General features: G+C 36.8%; 1 protein-coding gene across 4 annotated transcripts in view; it reads right to left on the bottom strand.

The window, feature by feature from the left end:
- The window catches only part of CFAP299 (cilia and flagella associated protein 299), a 560,265-nt gene that overhangs the window by 262,993 nt on the left and 282,834 nt on the right, over window positions 1-14,438 (bottom strand). The window contains exon 4 of one of the 4 annotated variants that reach the window (XM_058547350.1): window positions 12,021-12,118. The exons of the other annotated variants lie outside the window; for them this stretch is intronic. Coding sequence (XP_058403333.1) covers window positions 12,021-12,118 — 98 coding nt within the window. The remainder of the gene's footprint in view (window positions 1-12,020; window positions 12,119-14,438) is intronic. 4 annotated transcript variants of the gene reach the window in all.

The raw sequence follows: 14,438 nt of genomic DNA, 5'->3' as shown, positions 1-14,438 counted from the left end.
ACACAATAAAACTGTATTTTTATTTTACTTTTCGTTTTATTTAGGAATAATGATTCAGTTTTGATTTAAAGGTTTTTTAAATTAATTTTTCCCTTTAAATTAGTCAAATGCTTCCAAGATACTAACTTAACAGTAGAATTTCTGAATATAAGGGAAAACGACTAATAGAGTAGAAGGAAATGAAAATTTCTTAATTTAGATTTCACTAATTTAGAATTTATTTTTAAAAGTTAACAGTAATTGCCTTAAAATGAAGGGAAACCGTTTTACTACATTCACGAATTATTTTATATTGCTCCATGTCAGTACTGGTGTCTCTGCCTCTTCAAACAATGTTCTGTAAGTAGTCCCCAAAAATGTATCCATCAAGTCAAAATGAAGTGTCATCTCCTCTATGAAGAAGCTTCCCTACAGGCAGAATTAGTCACTGTTCACAGGTTCTCTCGTAATATTTTACACTCATCTTAATAGATGTTCCATAATTTAATGATTGGTGTCATTTTCAGAACCAAGCAACATCAGTGGCTCAAAAAAGCCAGCTTACTTAAAAGTTCCAATGTCTTGGCCTTCAGATAGCTCCTTCTCCCACCTGACTCCAGGACCAAAAGCTTCTTCTCTTCTCTATAAATACTTTCTGCTCCTCTTGTATCACCCAGTTTCTTCTCTGCAATTACCTTTCCCTCTAGCTATCTGCCTGAAAACTGCTTGTCTTTTTTAAGGCTGAGTTTAAACCACACTTCATAGGAGAAGTCTCCCTTATCTCCTTAGTGGGAAGTGGCCTCACTATCTGCTGATTTTCTTTGTGTTGATGGTGCTCAGGGCAAGCTGCCCCAGGAAGCACCACTCTGTTATGCGGATTATTTCGAGCTGAAGACAATAAGGATATTTGACCTCCCCCACTAACTGCCTAGAGAATCTGGCATGGTGGCTCATTCCTGGAACAGATCTTCTATCATGATGGCTATAAAGATAATGTAAAATAGATGTTGCAATGGGAGGGGCACCAAGCCCCTTTTATCAAAAAACTCTATCTCTCCCTGACCAAATTATCAATAGATAACCCTGAAAAGAATTGTCCTTCTGCCCTCTGAAGTCCCAGGCCACTACCCACCCCCAACACGTTCCTTCGCCTTTAGCTGCAATACTTAAGCAAGCAGCTTAGACAGAGGGACGAGTTGCTCATTTCTGAGCTTCTCCCATGTATACATGTTATTAAACTTGGTATTATTTTCTCCTGCTAACCTGTCTTGTTGATTATTTGGCCAGCCAGAAGAACCTTAAGGGAAAGGGCAGAGCGAGATTCTCCCTCTTCCCCCGACAGTGTCAGTGTGACATTGTCCTTACTCTTGTTTCTTGAAAGCCCAGGCAGGGTCTGAATCACTTTTGTATACTCTAAAATAGAGCATTTGAAACATTTTTTGATAAAGAAACACTTTTCAGATGAAACCTTACATAGATCTCCTCCAATATATTAAAATGTGCTTTAGAATTTCTTGCTTAGGCTTGCGTTTAAATTCTTTACTTACTTTGTAGTTACTCAACGAAAACAACGAGGCTGTTTTGAGAGACATTTGAAAGGACGGGATCTGAGTAACGTTTATTTCCGTGTCTATCAGCTGCACTTTTTCACTTATTTCTGAATTTTCTTTAGGTTATACAATATCAAAAAATCATGACTCACACAATTAAGTTGCAAATGGTAATAGATTTTTAACACCTTGTCTTTCAATCTCAAGATCTTTCAATTACATTGCCCCACAAGCATGAAAGAGGAGTAAAAGAAATGTTAAAATTGAATTATAGAAGTCTTAACTGACACAATTAGACTAGTAATTAGTCTGTGTGTCAAAAAGAACAGTCAAGGAGAGTATCATGAAAGGACACAAATTTAACTTAATTTTTACGTAAAACATACAAAGGTCCACGTACTTGCCATTTTTAAACTACGGATAAGGCCTTTTCTATGCACATGGCTGCTCCTCAGAGCTACTTACAATCCTTTTTACACAACCTTCTCCAATACTTCATCTATACACCCATTTCTTTAAACACAGGAGGAAGCTAAAGATACTTTAGAAGCAACTCGCACATGAAAATCCTCTAGATTTTTATGATTCTTTTTCCAACAATTTATAATTGTTTTTTGTACAGCTGATTTAACTGTGATTTTAACCAAAACTTTCCAAAGCATTTAACTTACTTTTCTTAGAAACATTTCTTTTTGCTTCTATATTTCATCTGCTTACATAACATTCGATTCAATCACATGAGCAATTAAATATTAAATTTAATGTAATAGTAAAGAAGAGAACAACTAGCATAAACAGGTTTGGAAACAAATATCAATGGCTCTTGATTAGCACACAGCACTGCCAGAGGATGCAGGAGTGCACTGGCATGCTACCAAGTACCTCACAGACTCTGAACATCCATCTACCACAGGCCTTCAGAGGAAATGGGTCATTTCATAGTCTAGTGAGTCATGAAAGGTAGATTTAGAGGATTTCTACTGTACTAATTACTTAACAATATTTGGACTTTCTATTAGAAATATAAAATGCAGAGAAAATATAAAATATGTGTTAAAACTATCTATAATATCATCTTACTACTTGCCATTATAACATTGCTTGATTTTGTTCAACTGACTACAAAGACACGAGCGTATACCAAACAGATGTGTCTGAGACTTGGCTGACGTTTGACTGAGCTCTATGCAAGTGAATTGAAGTTATAATTAATGAATTTAATTAATATTTATGGACTGCCAAAACATGCAACAAACCATGCTAGGTTCTAGAAGTATACTGATAAAAAGGTCCATTCCCTTATAGAACTTATATTCATAAGTTGTAGTCTCCAAACTTTTTGTTCACACATCTCTACCAGTAAAAATATTTGAGGATTATCTATATATATTTATCTATTTAGAAATATATACTTATCTATATACTTATATATGTATATATACACATATATGAATATTTATATGTATAATTTATAAATTATATGCATGTACATGTGTATATTACACTTTATGAAGTATGCATAGTCAACTTTGGATTCCATGGTCCTGAATGTGGTAAAATTATTTTTTACTTCCACCTTTTTACATAAGGGGATATGCACAGCAGTGAATTCTTCTTTTTAACATGACCAGTAGAAAGATATAGTCATCCATTTGATAAAAAAATTGTGAGATAAGCCATATACACAGTGATTAAAAGAGAAAGTTTATTTCATGGTCTACACCAAAAACAAATATACCTGTTTTCATAAGTTAACAAACTGGTGGACACAAAAAGTTTTACAACACATGTGACAGAGTTTCAAATTATATTTTAAGGAATGTTGGTAGAGGCTCTGCAAAACCCCAGCATTCACCAGCATGTAGTTTGAAGACCACTGCTTTCTGGTCTGGAGCATCAAGTGCAGCGTTTGCCACAGAAGGTCTCTAAAATATTTATTACTTGACAAATGTTATTTTAAAGAGAATTGTTTCTATACTTGAACAACAAACTGTATTCTTACACTTTATTTTTCAGTGCTTTAGAAATATTTATATATTCAAAGAATTGAAAAACCTAATAGAAATCCAATTTCAGATCTTTTTTTTTAACTCTATATGCTTCAAAACCATAGTGTCAGACTGGAGAAGATATAAAGCTAAAACATTTATGACTCCATTTTGTATTTAAGTTACCTTATTAGCACAACTAAATATGGCTTATGGAAGGGGAAAGGGGAAAGAAAAAGAGGAGAGGGAAGAGAGAACGGGCAGGAGAAGGGAGAAAAGGGACGGCGGGAAGAAGAACAGAAACAACATCAAGAGTTCCCACATTATCTGGCATCAGGATTGAGAGAAGACAGGGGACATCACCGATCCAAATCATCATGCATTGTTTTCCAGAAAGGAATATGATAAAGTTGTGACACATGACCTTGTTTTCTGACAAAACTTTAAGAATGATTTGGATTCCTTTTTTTCTAATCTTTTCAAGACACTCAAAAATTAAAGTGGCTCACATAGGAGATAATTAATTAAATGTAGAATTTGTAAATGTGAAATTGAGAAACTGAGAATAAAGCTTCTATTGGAATCAATTGCCATACTCTTGTTCTGCACAGTAGATCTATGGTAATTAGTTGATTAAAAATTAGGATAAGTCACCAGCAATCATCAATTTAAATTGGATGCAGGAGGCCAGCACTGGCTAGGAAGTGTTCTGTGACAGTAAAGCCATGGTGAAGGAATTTCCAGGCTGACTAAATATCACATCTGGGTGAAGCATGTCTGCTCTTTTCCTTTTCTTTTATTTAACAAATATTGCATGGGATGAAGGAATGTCAAGGCTAAACTCTCTAAGACAGATGCAGAACACATGCATTTTTGCCAGCTCAAAGCAAGATTACAGACACTGGAGGCACTATTGAAGTTTGGCAGTTAAAACGATCTATTTTCATTAACTTGTGGTTCAAACATACTATCACATTTAGGAAAGGATGCTGCCTTTTCAGTGACTAGTATGTTAAAAGCTAAACAGCAGAAAGAACCACATGTTTGGAGATCATGCTAAATTTCAAATATTTCAAACTGAGAGTAATCGGTCACAATAGAAACACAGGTTCTAAACAAAAATTCTTTGCAGATAATGTCTACCAAGCACTTTTCTCATTTATAACTTGCTATTGTTTATGAGAAAAGGCACAACCAGCACTTGACCTTCCAAGTCACAAAGGCCTTGGAAAATATGCCAAGTAAGAAAAAGAGCCTCACACGACAGAAGTCAAATATCTCTTCTCTGCCTCAAAAATAATCCAAGTGATGGGAAGACATTTCAATTACCCAGAGAGGTGTCAGCTCTTCCTTTTATCCTAGCTATTTTACATCTCATAAGTTAGATGGCATGCAACCCAAACATCCTAAGTTCTATAGTTATTTTCCCAACTGATTGCCGCAGGGGTGACTTAAAAAATTAATTAATTCAGCTTCTGAATATAGTATTACTTTAAATCAGCTATAAATCTAGGCAGTTACTTGCACTATATAAAGTCAAACCTCCTGCTCTCGATAGTCACACCATCATCTGTTTGAATAATAATATTTCATCTGTTCTTTCAAGGCAAAATAAAAGTCAGACTACCTCCAAAACATAGAGTGGAGTTTGCCTTGGCGTTATGATTTCTGGATAGTATTGATCATAAAAATCATAAGGTTTCGGAGGTAGTAGAAGAGAATTTTTCATTTTCTAGATGGGGAGACAGGCTGTAATTTGCCCAAGAAATGGAGCTTATTAAAGGTGGAGACTGGGCTGGTGTCCAGCACCTCTCTGCTCTGGGCTGCTTCCTGTCTGCATAGCTCTGGCCACACTGAACAAGCGCAGCATCAGGAGATTCACTGTCACAAGTAGCCTAGACATAAGGGAAGGAATAAGTATTACCTATCTCCAGTAACCAATTTATTTTATTCTCTTAGTCTACTAAGAGAATAGAGTTTGTTTCCAAACAAACTCTACTCTACTCTACAAAGGGGAACAAAATTGCTAATATCGAACTTTCTGAAGGCTGGACTGGAGGAAAATCTGCGTCCACCCTCACTCTCGTGGCTGTTGGCAGGATGAAGTCCTTCCTAGGCTATTGGAATGCGAGCCTCTCTTCTTTGCTTCTTTCAACTTCTTTGTTGAAGTACGTCTCCACAACTGGAAGGATGATAGCTGTCTCTTTGGTCCCCCTCTTCTGCCTCTCTGTTCCACTTACAAGAACTATGAGGATTTGTAAGGACCTCAACATTCATTGGGATGGCAAACGTTGGAGAATAGTGATGGGAAAGATAAGGAGTACAGCTTGAGCAATGTCAGGTTTGAAGCGTTTTGATCTAATGAAGAAGAGGATCGGTAGAGTAGATACTATGGAACTTGGGGAGGAAGCCTGAGCTGGAAGACATAGATGTGGGTAAGATTTCTGTGGGAGAGTGTTGCATCACAGAAGCTAAATTAATAAAGTCCTACAAGAAGGAGGACTTGATTAAAAGTGACAAACACTGATGAAAAGACCAGTAAGAGTAGAGGTAAAAAATACTTCTGCATTTAATATCATTTTTTTTGCTCATATTTTTGCTATAAATTAGGCATCTAAAAAATTATTTCATTTCACATTGAAGCATGAAAAATGTTGCCCTATGAGGCTAGGCAACAAGCCCAGATTCACACATAGGCCCACTGGGGCAGCAGCTGCCTCTGACATAAAATTCTTCCAAATAGGGTACAAAGTCTACTCAAAGAACAGAAGTTGGCATTCTCTGAACATTCTTCTCATCTGAATTAGCTTTCATTAGCACACTTAGACAAATACTTATTATTGTCTCCATCACCTCAATGACCAATTGATCTGTAATTCCATGGGGATGTAGGAGAAAATAGGATAGTAGTATGAAAAGTCCAAAATATGCAAAAAGTCAACAGAGATTTTTATTTTTTTATGAAAAGAACCATAAAATGGAATTTCATGTCTGGTTTCTAGTGTCAAGTATGTTACTGAAAGATGATATTGAATGATCACAGTCACTAAACCTGTTTGCTCATTAGTTTTTAATTTTAAAAAATGTATACTTATCATCACCAATGAAACAGTGAAAAGATCTATAAAAATAAAGCTGTTAGCCCCTTCATTACCCTTTCATTCTCACCCCCAAAAAGGCAATTAATGCTAATACCCTACTATGTATCCTTTTGCATTGTTTTTTCATAGTAATAACATGATATACAAAAATACACACAAGACACATGTTTTGTTTGTTTTTATAAAATCTGGACTCACAATAAGCATATTACCTTGTAATTGGCTTTTCTCACTTGACAAAGACATATTGGAAATCCCTCCAGTCCAATAGCTATAGATCTAACTTAAATTTATTTTCTTTTTTGTGTGTGTGAGGAAGATCAGCCCTGAGCTAACATTCATGCCAATCCTCCTCTTTTTTTTTGCTCAGGAAGACTGGCCCTGGGCTAATATCTGTGCCCATCTTCCTCCACTTTATATGGGACGCTGCCACAGCATGGCTTGACAAGCGGTGCCTCGGTGCGCGCCCGGGATCCGAACCCCAGCTACCAGCAGCAGAGCACGCGCACTTAACCGCTACACCATGGGGCCGGCCCCTTAAATTTATTGTCTAATAGCCACCCAATATTCCCCAGCGTGGATGTACCATAATGCCTTCAACTACTTCCCTGCTGATGGATATTAGAGGTATTAAAACTTTATTTTAGAATTCATATGATGCAAAAATCAATATCTCATACAGATACTAAAGCATCCTGTACTGTCTAATGTTACAAATATCTTTCAAAAGGCATATTACATTGTAACATGAAATTATGCTTTTTTTCCTTTTAAATCTATAATAAAATAAAAATTTTATGATTATTGATGGGAGTTACACCAAAAAACCTCCTCATTCTCAGCCAATTTCCTTGATCTTTATTTCTCTGGAGCAAAGGATAACTGAAGCAGTAAGAACAGAACTTCCATATGTTCCTCCAATCAAACCTATTAATCTCTGCATCTGGTCCTAAAAACGCTACTTCTCCCTCATCATATAGGATGAACCATCCATCTTTCTGTCCAAGAGCCAACTCTCCAGATTGTATGCTGGATGCCAATGCCTCTCACCTACTCAACGACATTACTCTAGAATTCTTCCTTTTACTCTATCACCACTTTTCCTTCTCTAGTGGATTTTCCCATCGATATATAAATATCCTGCAATTTTATCCACTTCAAGACAGACAAGCCAACACCCCAGGACCCCTCTTTCCTCTCTAGCCACTGGCCTATTTCTCTACTCTCATTTATAACAAACTCTTCTAACAAGTGGTATAGTTGTTTACATTCATTCCCTCTTCCTTTTTTTCTTGGTCCCACTCCAGTCAGGCTTCTATCCTCACCCCTCTCTCAAATCAGTTCTTAACGAAGTCACCAACAACTTTCAACTTGTCCAGTCTAATGATCCATTGTCTTCCTCTTAATCCACCAGCAGCATTTGGCCCAGTAGATCACTCTTGCCTTCTTTCAACAATTCCTTTACTTCCATTCCAGTTTAGCATCTCTCTGGATTTTCCTATTTCAGTGTCCTTCGCTGCTTTTCCACCACTAAAATGTAAGCTCCATGAGGGGAGGGGTCTTGTTTTTGTCTGTTTTGTTAACTGCTTAATATCCCAGCACTTAAAATAGGGTCTGGCACACAGTAGACCACGTAGTAGATCTATAGTATGCCAGCAAAACTATTGACTTTTCACTGATTTATCAAACTGGATACTGGTAATTTTGACACTATGGACCTCAAGAGTTCCTATTAAGATTTCCTATTCCTGTTTAGGTAAACAGAATTAATTATATTCTATCATAAGCCAACTTTTCTCCTGACTTTCCTAGTTCAACTAATAATGCCACCATCCATTTTTCTGGCCAACTAGATTATTCAGAACAGGACTTCAATCCAAATTTAGTCAGTTGCCAATTCCTATAGGGTTTTATGTTTACCATATCCCTTCCAATTGAATCCCTTGGTCTCTATCCTTCCATACTTCAAATTATTCTTCATACTATTAACAGATTAATCTCTCCTACACAGAAGATTGAGAATGATAATTTGCAATTTATAAATGTTGTTAACTCCCTAAAAGCAACAGATTAAATAAGAACTCCTCAGACTGCCCTTCAAGGTCCTATTAAATGCAGAACCATCCCCTTCCATTAGCTTCACATAGTTACCCCTAAATATCTGTGAAACTGAACCACTCCTTTTACTTGAAGTAGGTACATGCTTTAATCCAGCAGTGCCATTGATTTTACAGGTTCCTCTCTACCTTGAATTGACTCCTTCATTAAGTACTTGTCAAACTGTACTTTGCTTGATTTCAGCTTAAACAGATTCTCCCTCTTCCATTTGCCTATCTCATATGATACCTTTTCCCTGTTCAGCTCAAGGATATATGAATGTCCTCCACTGTGTGGCCATACAATGCTCCTTTAGGTCACATCCATATGATGCCCTTTCTAGTCTTTCCTGTTACAATCATTTGTACTCTTGTATGAAATGTAAGCTGTGGGTAGATTTCTTATTCATGATTAAATTCTGTACCCAGCACCTAGCACAATATCTTGCACAGAGTATATACTTAATTTTAAAAGTTATTAATCTAAACTAATAAATAACTCAAAATGTTGTACAATCTCCAGATAAATAGCATTTTGAAACTGGATTTAAAAGAGAGACTGTTTAAGTAGCTAAATATGCTATGATGAATATATTAACTTTACAGAAATGACTTTTAAGTTATAGATATGATGATGTTATATCTGCATAGATATAAAGATTTAGTTGTAAAAAGATGTTTTGATGATCAAAAAAAGTCTTGGAAAATAATACTCTACAACAAAATTTTCAAATTCATGTAATGCATCTGATGTCACACTTAGCAGGTATTAAAATTTTACATCTATAGTGACAAATTACCCAGAAAAATTTAATTAATGGAAATAGCATATTTGTTTACATATCACTTTAATACTTGCACTGAAATGTAAAATATTTTCATCTGGATTTTGTAGAGCAAAGTAACTGATGATATTCCCCAATGATAAACTGCAGAGGTTGTCAGTTTCTATACACAGGGGGCCACTAATTAATCTTGAGTAACCCTCTGAGACATGGAACATAAGCAATGTGCACACAGGAGAAAAATAATAATTCACCAGAATACAGACACAGAGAAAAAACAGACCACATTTAAACAAATACAGTGAGTATTATAGGTGATATCTAGTGTCACTACTGGAGTTCACTTAAGGGGAATTATGAAATTCCCAGGACTAATCCTGAAACACGATTACATGTGTTTCACAGCACTCTATGGAGGAAAATATATGAAGATGAATGTGGGGCTGCTGCTAAACTCACCACTGGCAATGGGAATACTCTGAGTTATTACTCTGTTTTCATAGGCCAATCAGTATTAAGCTCCAAGCTTGAGATAGGGTTAGTTGGCCCAAAGGATGTCTACCTGAACAAAACAGGTGGCTTATTAAGAGGACAGAAGGGTAAACCTGGTTGGGTAGGCAAGCAATACTATCTGCTAAAATGACCTGGTCTCAGTCTACTGTTCTAGCTCTCATCTCCTGCCAGCCCTGATATACCCACACACATGCCTTCGGGATTCTAGCCAGACCTGAGGGCTTACCATTTCCCTAGCATGCTGTGGATCAGAGCCGGATTCATGGGCATGTCTCCCAGCAGTCAGACAGCACCCTGGACTCAGAAGGGTCCCATATTGGTTTGTTTATTTTTTACTTTCGTAAAATACACATAACATAAAATTTACCATTTTAATCATTTTTAAGTGTACAATCCAGTGGCATTAAGTACATTTACATTGTTGTGCAACCATCACCACCATCTGCTGCCAGAACTTTTTCATCATCCCAAACTGAAACTCTATACTCCTTAAAAATAACTCCTCATTCTCCCCTCTCCCAACCCCTGGTACCCATTAGTCTACTTTCTTCTGTCTCTTTGAAATTGACTACTTGAGGTACCTCATATAAGTGGAATCATACAATACCTGTCCTTTTACTCATATTTGGTTTAATGCTTTACTGTCAGTGCCTTGAAAGTCTTAATAATTTTACATCAAGAGCCCCTCCATTTTCATTTTGCACTGGTCTCCTCACAAATTATGTCGCTGGCCCTGTTGTGAATATTGGTAACTCCCTATCTATGTCTTCTCCCCACCAAAAACGTGTCCACATCCTTCTCAGTTCTACTAAAATTTCATCTCTTCTGTGAGATGAAGAACAGATGATAAGGTCCACTACTCTCCTTATAGTGTTTGTATTTTGCTCACTAATGGCACTCTTCACACTGCATTGTGATCCTTTCTTTTCAAATCTGTCTTCCCTGCTAGAGGAAATGGATGTGTCTTACTTATCATTGTATCCTTCATGCCTGGTATAGCTCCTGTGCTATGGACTGAACTGTGTCCCCCCAAAATGCATACGTTGAAGCCCTAATCCCCAGTGTGGTGATATTCAGAGATGGGGCCTTTGGGAGGTAATTAGGTTTAGATGAGGTCATAAGTGGGAGAGGGGAAGCTCATGATGGGATTAGTGTCCTTATAACAAGAGAAACCAGAGAGCTTGCTCTTGTTCTTTCTGCCACGTGAAGACATATTGAGAAGGCAGCCATCTGCAAGTCAGGAAGAGAGTCCTTACCAGAAACTGACCAGGCCAGCACCCTGATCTTGGACTTCCAGTTTCCAGAAAATGTGAGAAAATAAATTTCTGTTGTTTAAGCCACCTAGTCTATAATATTTTGTTATGGCAACCCAAGCAGACTAAGACAACCTGATACAAAATGAGTGCTTTAATATGTTCACCAAATATAAGAATGGGTGCCTGCATTCACGGATAGTGGCTTACCCTTGGCATTGTTATTGGACTTTAAATTTAATAGGCACTGAGGGGGAAACAATGGAACATCAGGAAATGTGATAGTTTTGGTGATTCAGAAACTCTGGTCAGGGACTTGATCCAGTCACTGAAAATGTGAACCGTAACCCAGTCCTTATATTCTCAAGAAAGTGTGACCCAAGTCTTAGACTCCGTGTTTTAAGTCATCCAACAGGCTTGTCTTGGTATTTCTGATTCTAGAAGTCTCTAGCACCTTTTCTTTGAAATAAGAAGTAAGAATAAAGCTAGCTTACTTGTTTGTATCTTTCATGTCAACCTTGTATACTCATCTGGAGACCTATGACTAGGCCCAAGAAGGATGGCTAAATAGGCTTCAGAGCTTATAGTACCACAAACACACATATCAGTAAAATGCACAATAATATTTACGTGTTGAAGGAAATGTCCTCAATTGGAGCCCTTTGGCATAACTTAACTCCTTGCCATACCTCAACAAGTAAACTGAATAAAAGTTTTCCAAGGGGAAGTAAAGTGGTACTGTGCAAAGAGCCTACCACAGGAGGTTGGAGTCATTAGTTTCTGGTCTACCAGCCATGCTCCTAATCATGGTGTGACTCTGGAAATGAGGCTCTCTGAGATTCAGTTTCCTCATCTGTCAATACAAGAAGATTTGGTGAGGTGAATCTCTCTGAACTCTGAACAGTATAAATGTCACCAACTTCCCTCCCATCCAAATGCTAAGTGCAAGTAAAACGTTAATCAAAAAAGAATTTTCTTTATTGCTAGAAATCAACCAGGATATTATAAATATTTTAAGATAGTCAACTACGTGTGACAAAAGAAACACACTGTATTGACTTTTTAACAGTGACTTCTCCAGTGAAGACTGAGAAGTAAGGCACCATGACCTTTAGTTGAACTACTGTTTAGACATGTTATTTTTTAAAGGATGTGATACAGATTATATACTTTTGTTAATTATTCTTTTTGCTATTCTTTTAAGTCATCTAATAGGCTTGTTCTAGTGTTTCTGTTAGCTCGTTTTCTATGAAATGAGACTACCTTACTTGTTTGTATCTTTCTTGTCAACTGTGTGTTCTCATTTGGGGACCTATGACAAGTAAACGAGCCTGGCTGGTAGAAAGCGTCACATAAAATGAAATGCTATAGTGCTGGGAATTCTTTAATTTCAACTTTAAACTCGATCTGTTGGTTGCATGACTGACTACCTTATTATTACCTGTACTGAAAAAGGTCCCATCAATACTGAATGTCTTAGGTCCACAGACCAAAGACAAATGCTGCCATTGTGCAACATGGTATAATCTGTCAAGGAAATGCACAGGCATTGACAACCATTTCTTTCTGAAGTAAGGGACTTTCATAAGAATGAAACTGCATGTCTATCATTTCTCCTTTTTTACTGTACATTATATTATATCTATTATATCTTGCTGACAATGACTTTTTTTCTCATTTTCCCTCTATTTTGTTGGAACACAATTTAGAGAATATTATCCATACCCTTTTTATAGACCCTCCATACTAACATTTTATCTTTATTAAACATAATACAATGGGTCTTAGATTCTTGATCTTTAAAAAATGAACAAAAGTAATTTATTACAGAACTGGTCTTTATAGCATCCATGGATATCCACATTTATTTTTGATTGGAGATTCACGGTAAAGTTTCAAACTATTTCTTTGATAGGCACATTGAACAATACATTTTTCAAAACTTCAATTTTTCTCTTTTCTAGCATATACTCATGCCTTAATTCTCTATACTAGGGGTTGGTGAACTTATTTTGTGGGCCACACAGTCTCTGTTACAATTAGTTAACTTTGCCATCTAGCAGCCATAGACAATACGTAAATGAATGAGCATGGCTGTGCTCCAATAAAATTTTATTTACAAAAATAAACAGCAGGCTGGATTTGGCCGAGAGGCCACAGTTTACCAACTCCTGCTCTGCCCTGTTCTATAAGTGGTGTTGTGCAAATGAGAAATATAGGATGCCAAGATAGGTTGATTTAGAAAACCCTTTTCCAACAACTATGTCACTTTGGGCATGTCTCTTAACCTATCCGAGCCTCTTCATTTGTAATTTGAAGGTGTTTGGTCTAAGTGAATGTTATCAAACCGTAATATTTCTACAGTCACTGAGCATTCCCTTGACTATTCATGAACAAACGCTACGAAGCTAAATGCTAAAACTTGTGAGCAGTTTTTTAAATCTTAAACATTCTCTTTTGAAATATGTTTTATTTTTTTATTGTTTTCCTTTGAAAAGTAAACTTTTAGAATCACTCAATAAAATTTCTGGGTGGTTATAAATGAAATGCTCCATTCACCCAGAGCTGAACTTTTAATATTGAAAAGGAATGGCCTGAGGACAATCTGGCTGTGGCATCTGATACCACTTGAACCGCCAAGGTTAAAGGTGCTGATCTGCCCAGCCGGGCAGAGGCTCTCTTTCTCCCTTTCTAACTCCTGTCTGTACCTCTGAAGAAGAGAGTGAGCTTTCAGGAGAAAGATAGGCCTTTGTTTTCTGAACCTTCTGAGGGATATTAGTGGCCATGGTACATGACAATCGAAGTAGTACTCAAAAGGTTTGTCACTGAGGTAATGATATAGGATTCCTATTAACTAGAAGATGCTGATAAGATTAGCTTTTCATGGTCCATTTCCTTTGGGTATTAGTGAATTTATGTGAAGTTTCTTCAAGGAAATAGGAATAATATAATTTCCATTCCTATCAGAATGTGAAACTATCCAATTATCAGTGGGCCATATTTAACAAAACATCTAAGATCTCCAAATTCTCTGCCGTCACCTAAGGTAGTAAAGTTGAATAAGTGAGGGCCCATGTTAAAATCCTACTAACTCACAAATGAATGCCTGCTGCTACTTTCAATACTAACACGGGTCATAAAAATCTGTTTTCTAGCAAATTGCTGTATTACCT

Source organism: Diceros bicornis, chromosome 8 (genome assembly GCF_020826845.1).
Source record: "Diceros bicornis minor isolate mBicDic1 chromosome 8, mDicBic1.mat.cur, whole genome shotgun sequence".
NCBI classification, from domain to species: domain Eukaryota; kingdom Metazoa; phylum Chordata; class Mammalia; order Perissodactyla; family Rhinocerotidae; genus Diceros; species Diceros bicornis.
Note: the sequence above shows the minus strand (reverse complement) of the source record. Positions and strands in the feature narration are given on the sequence as shown.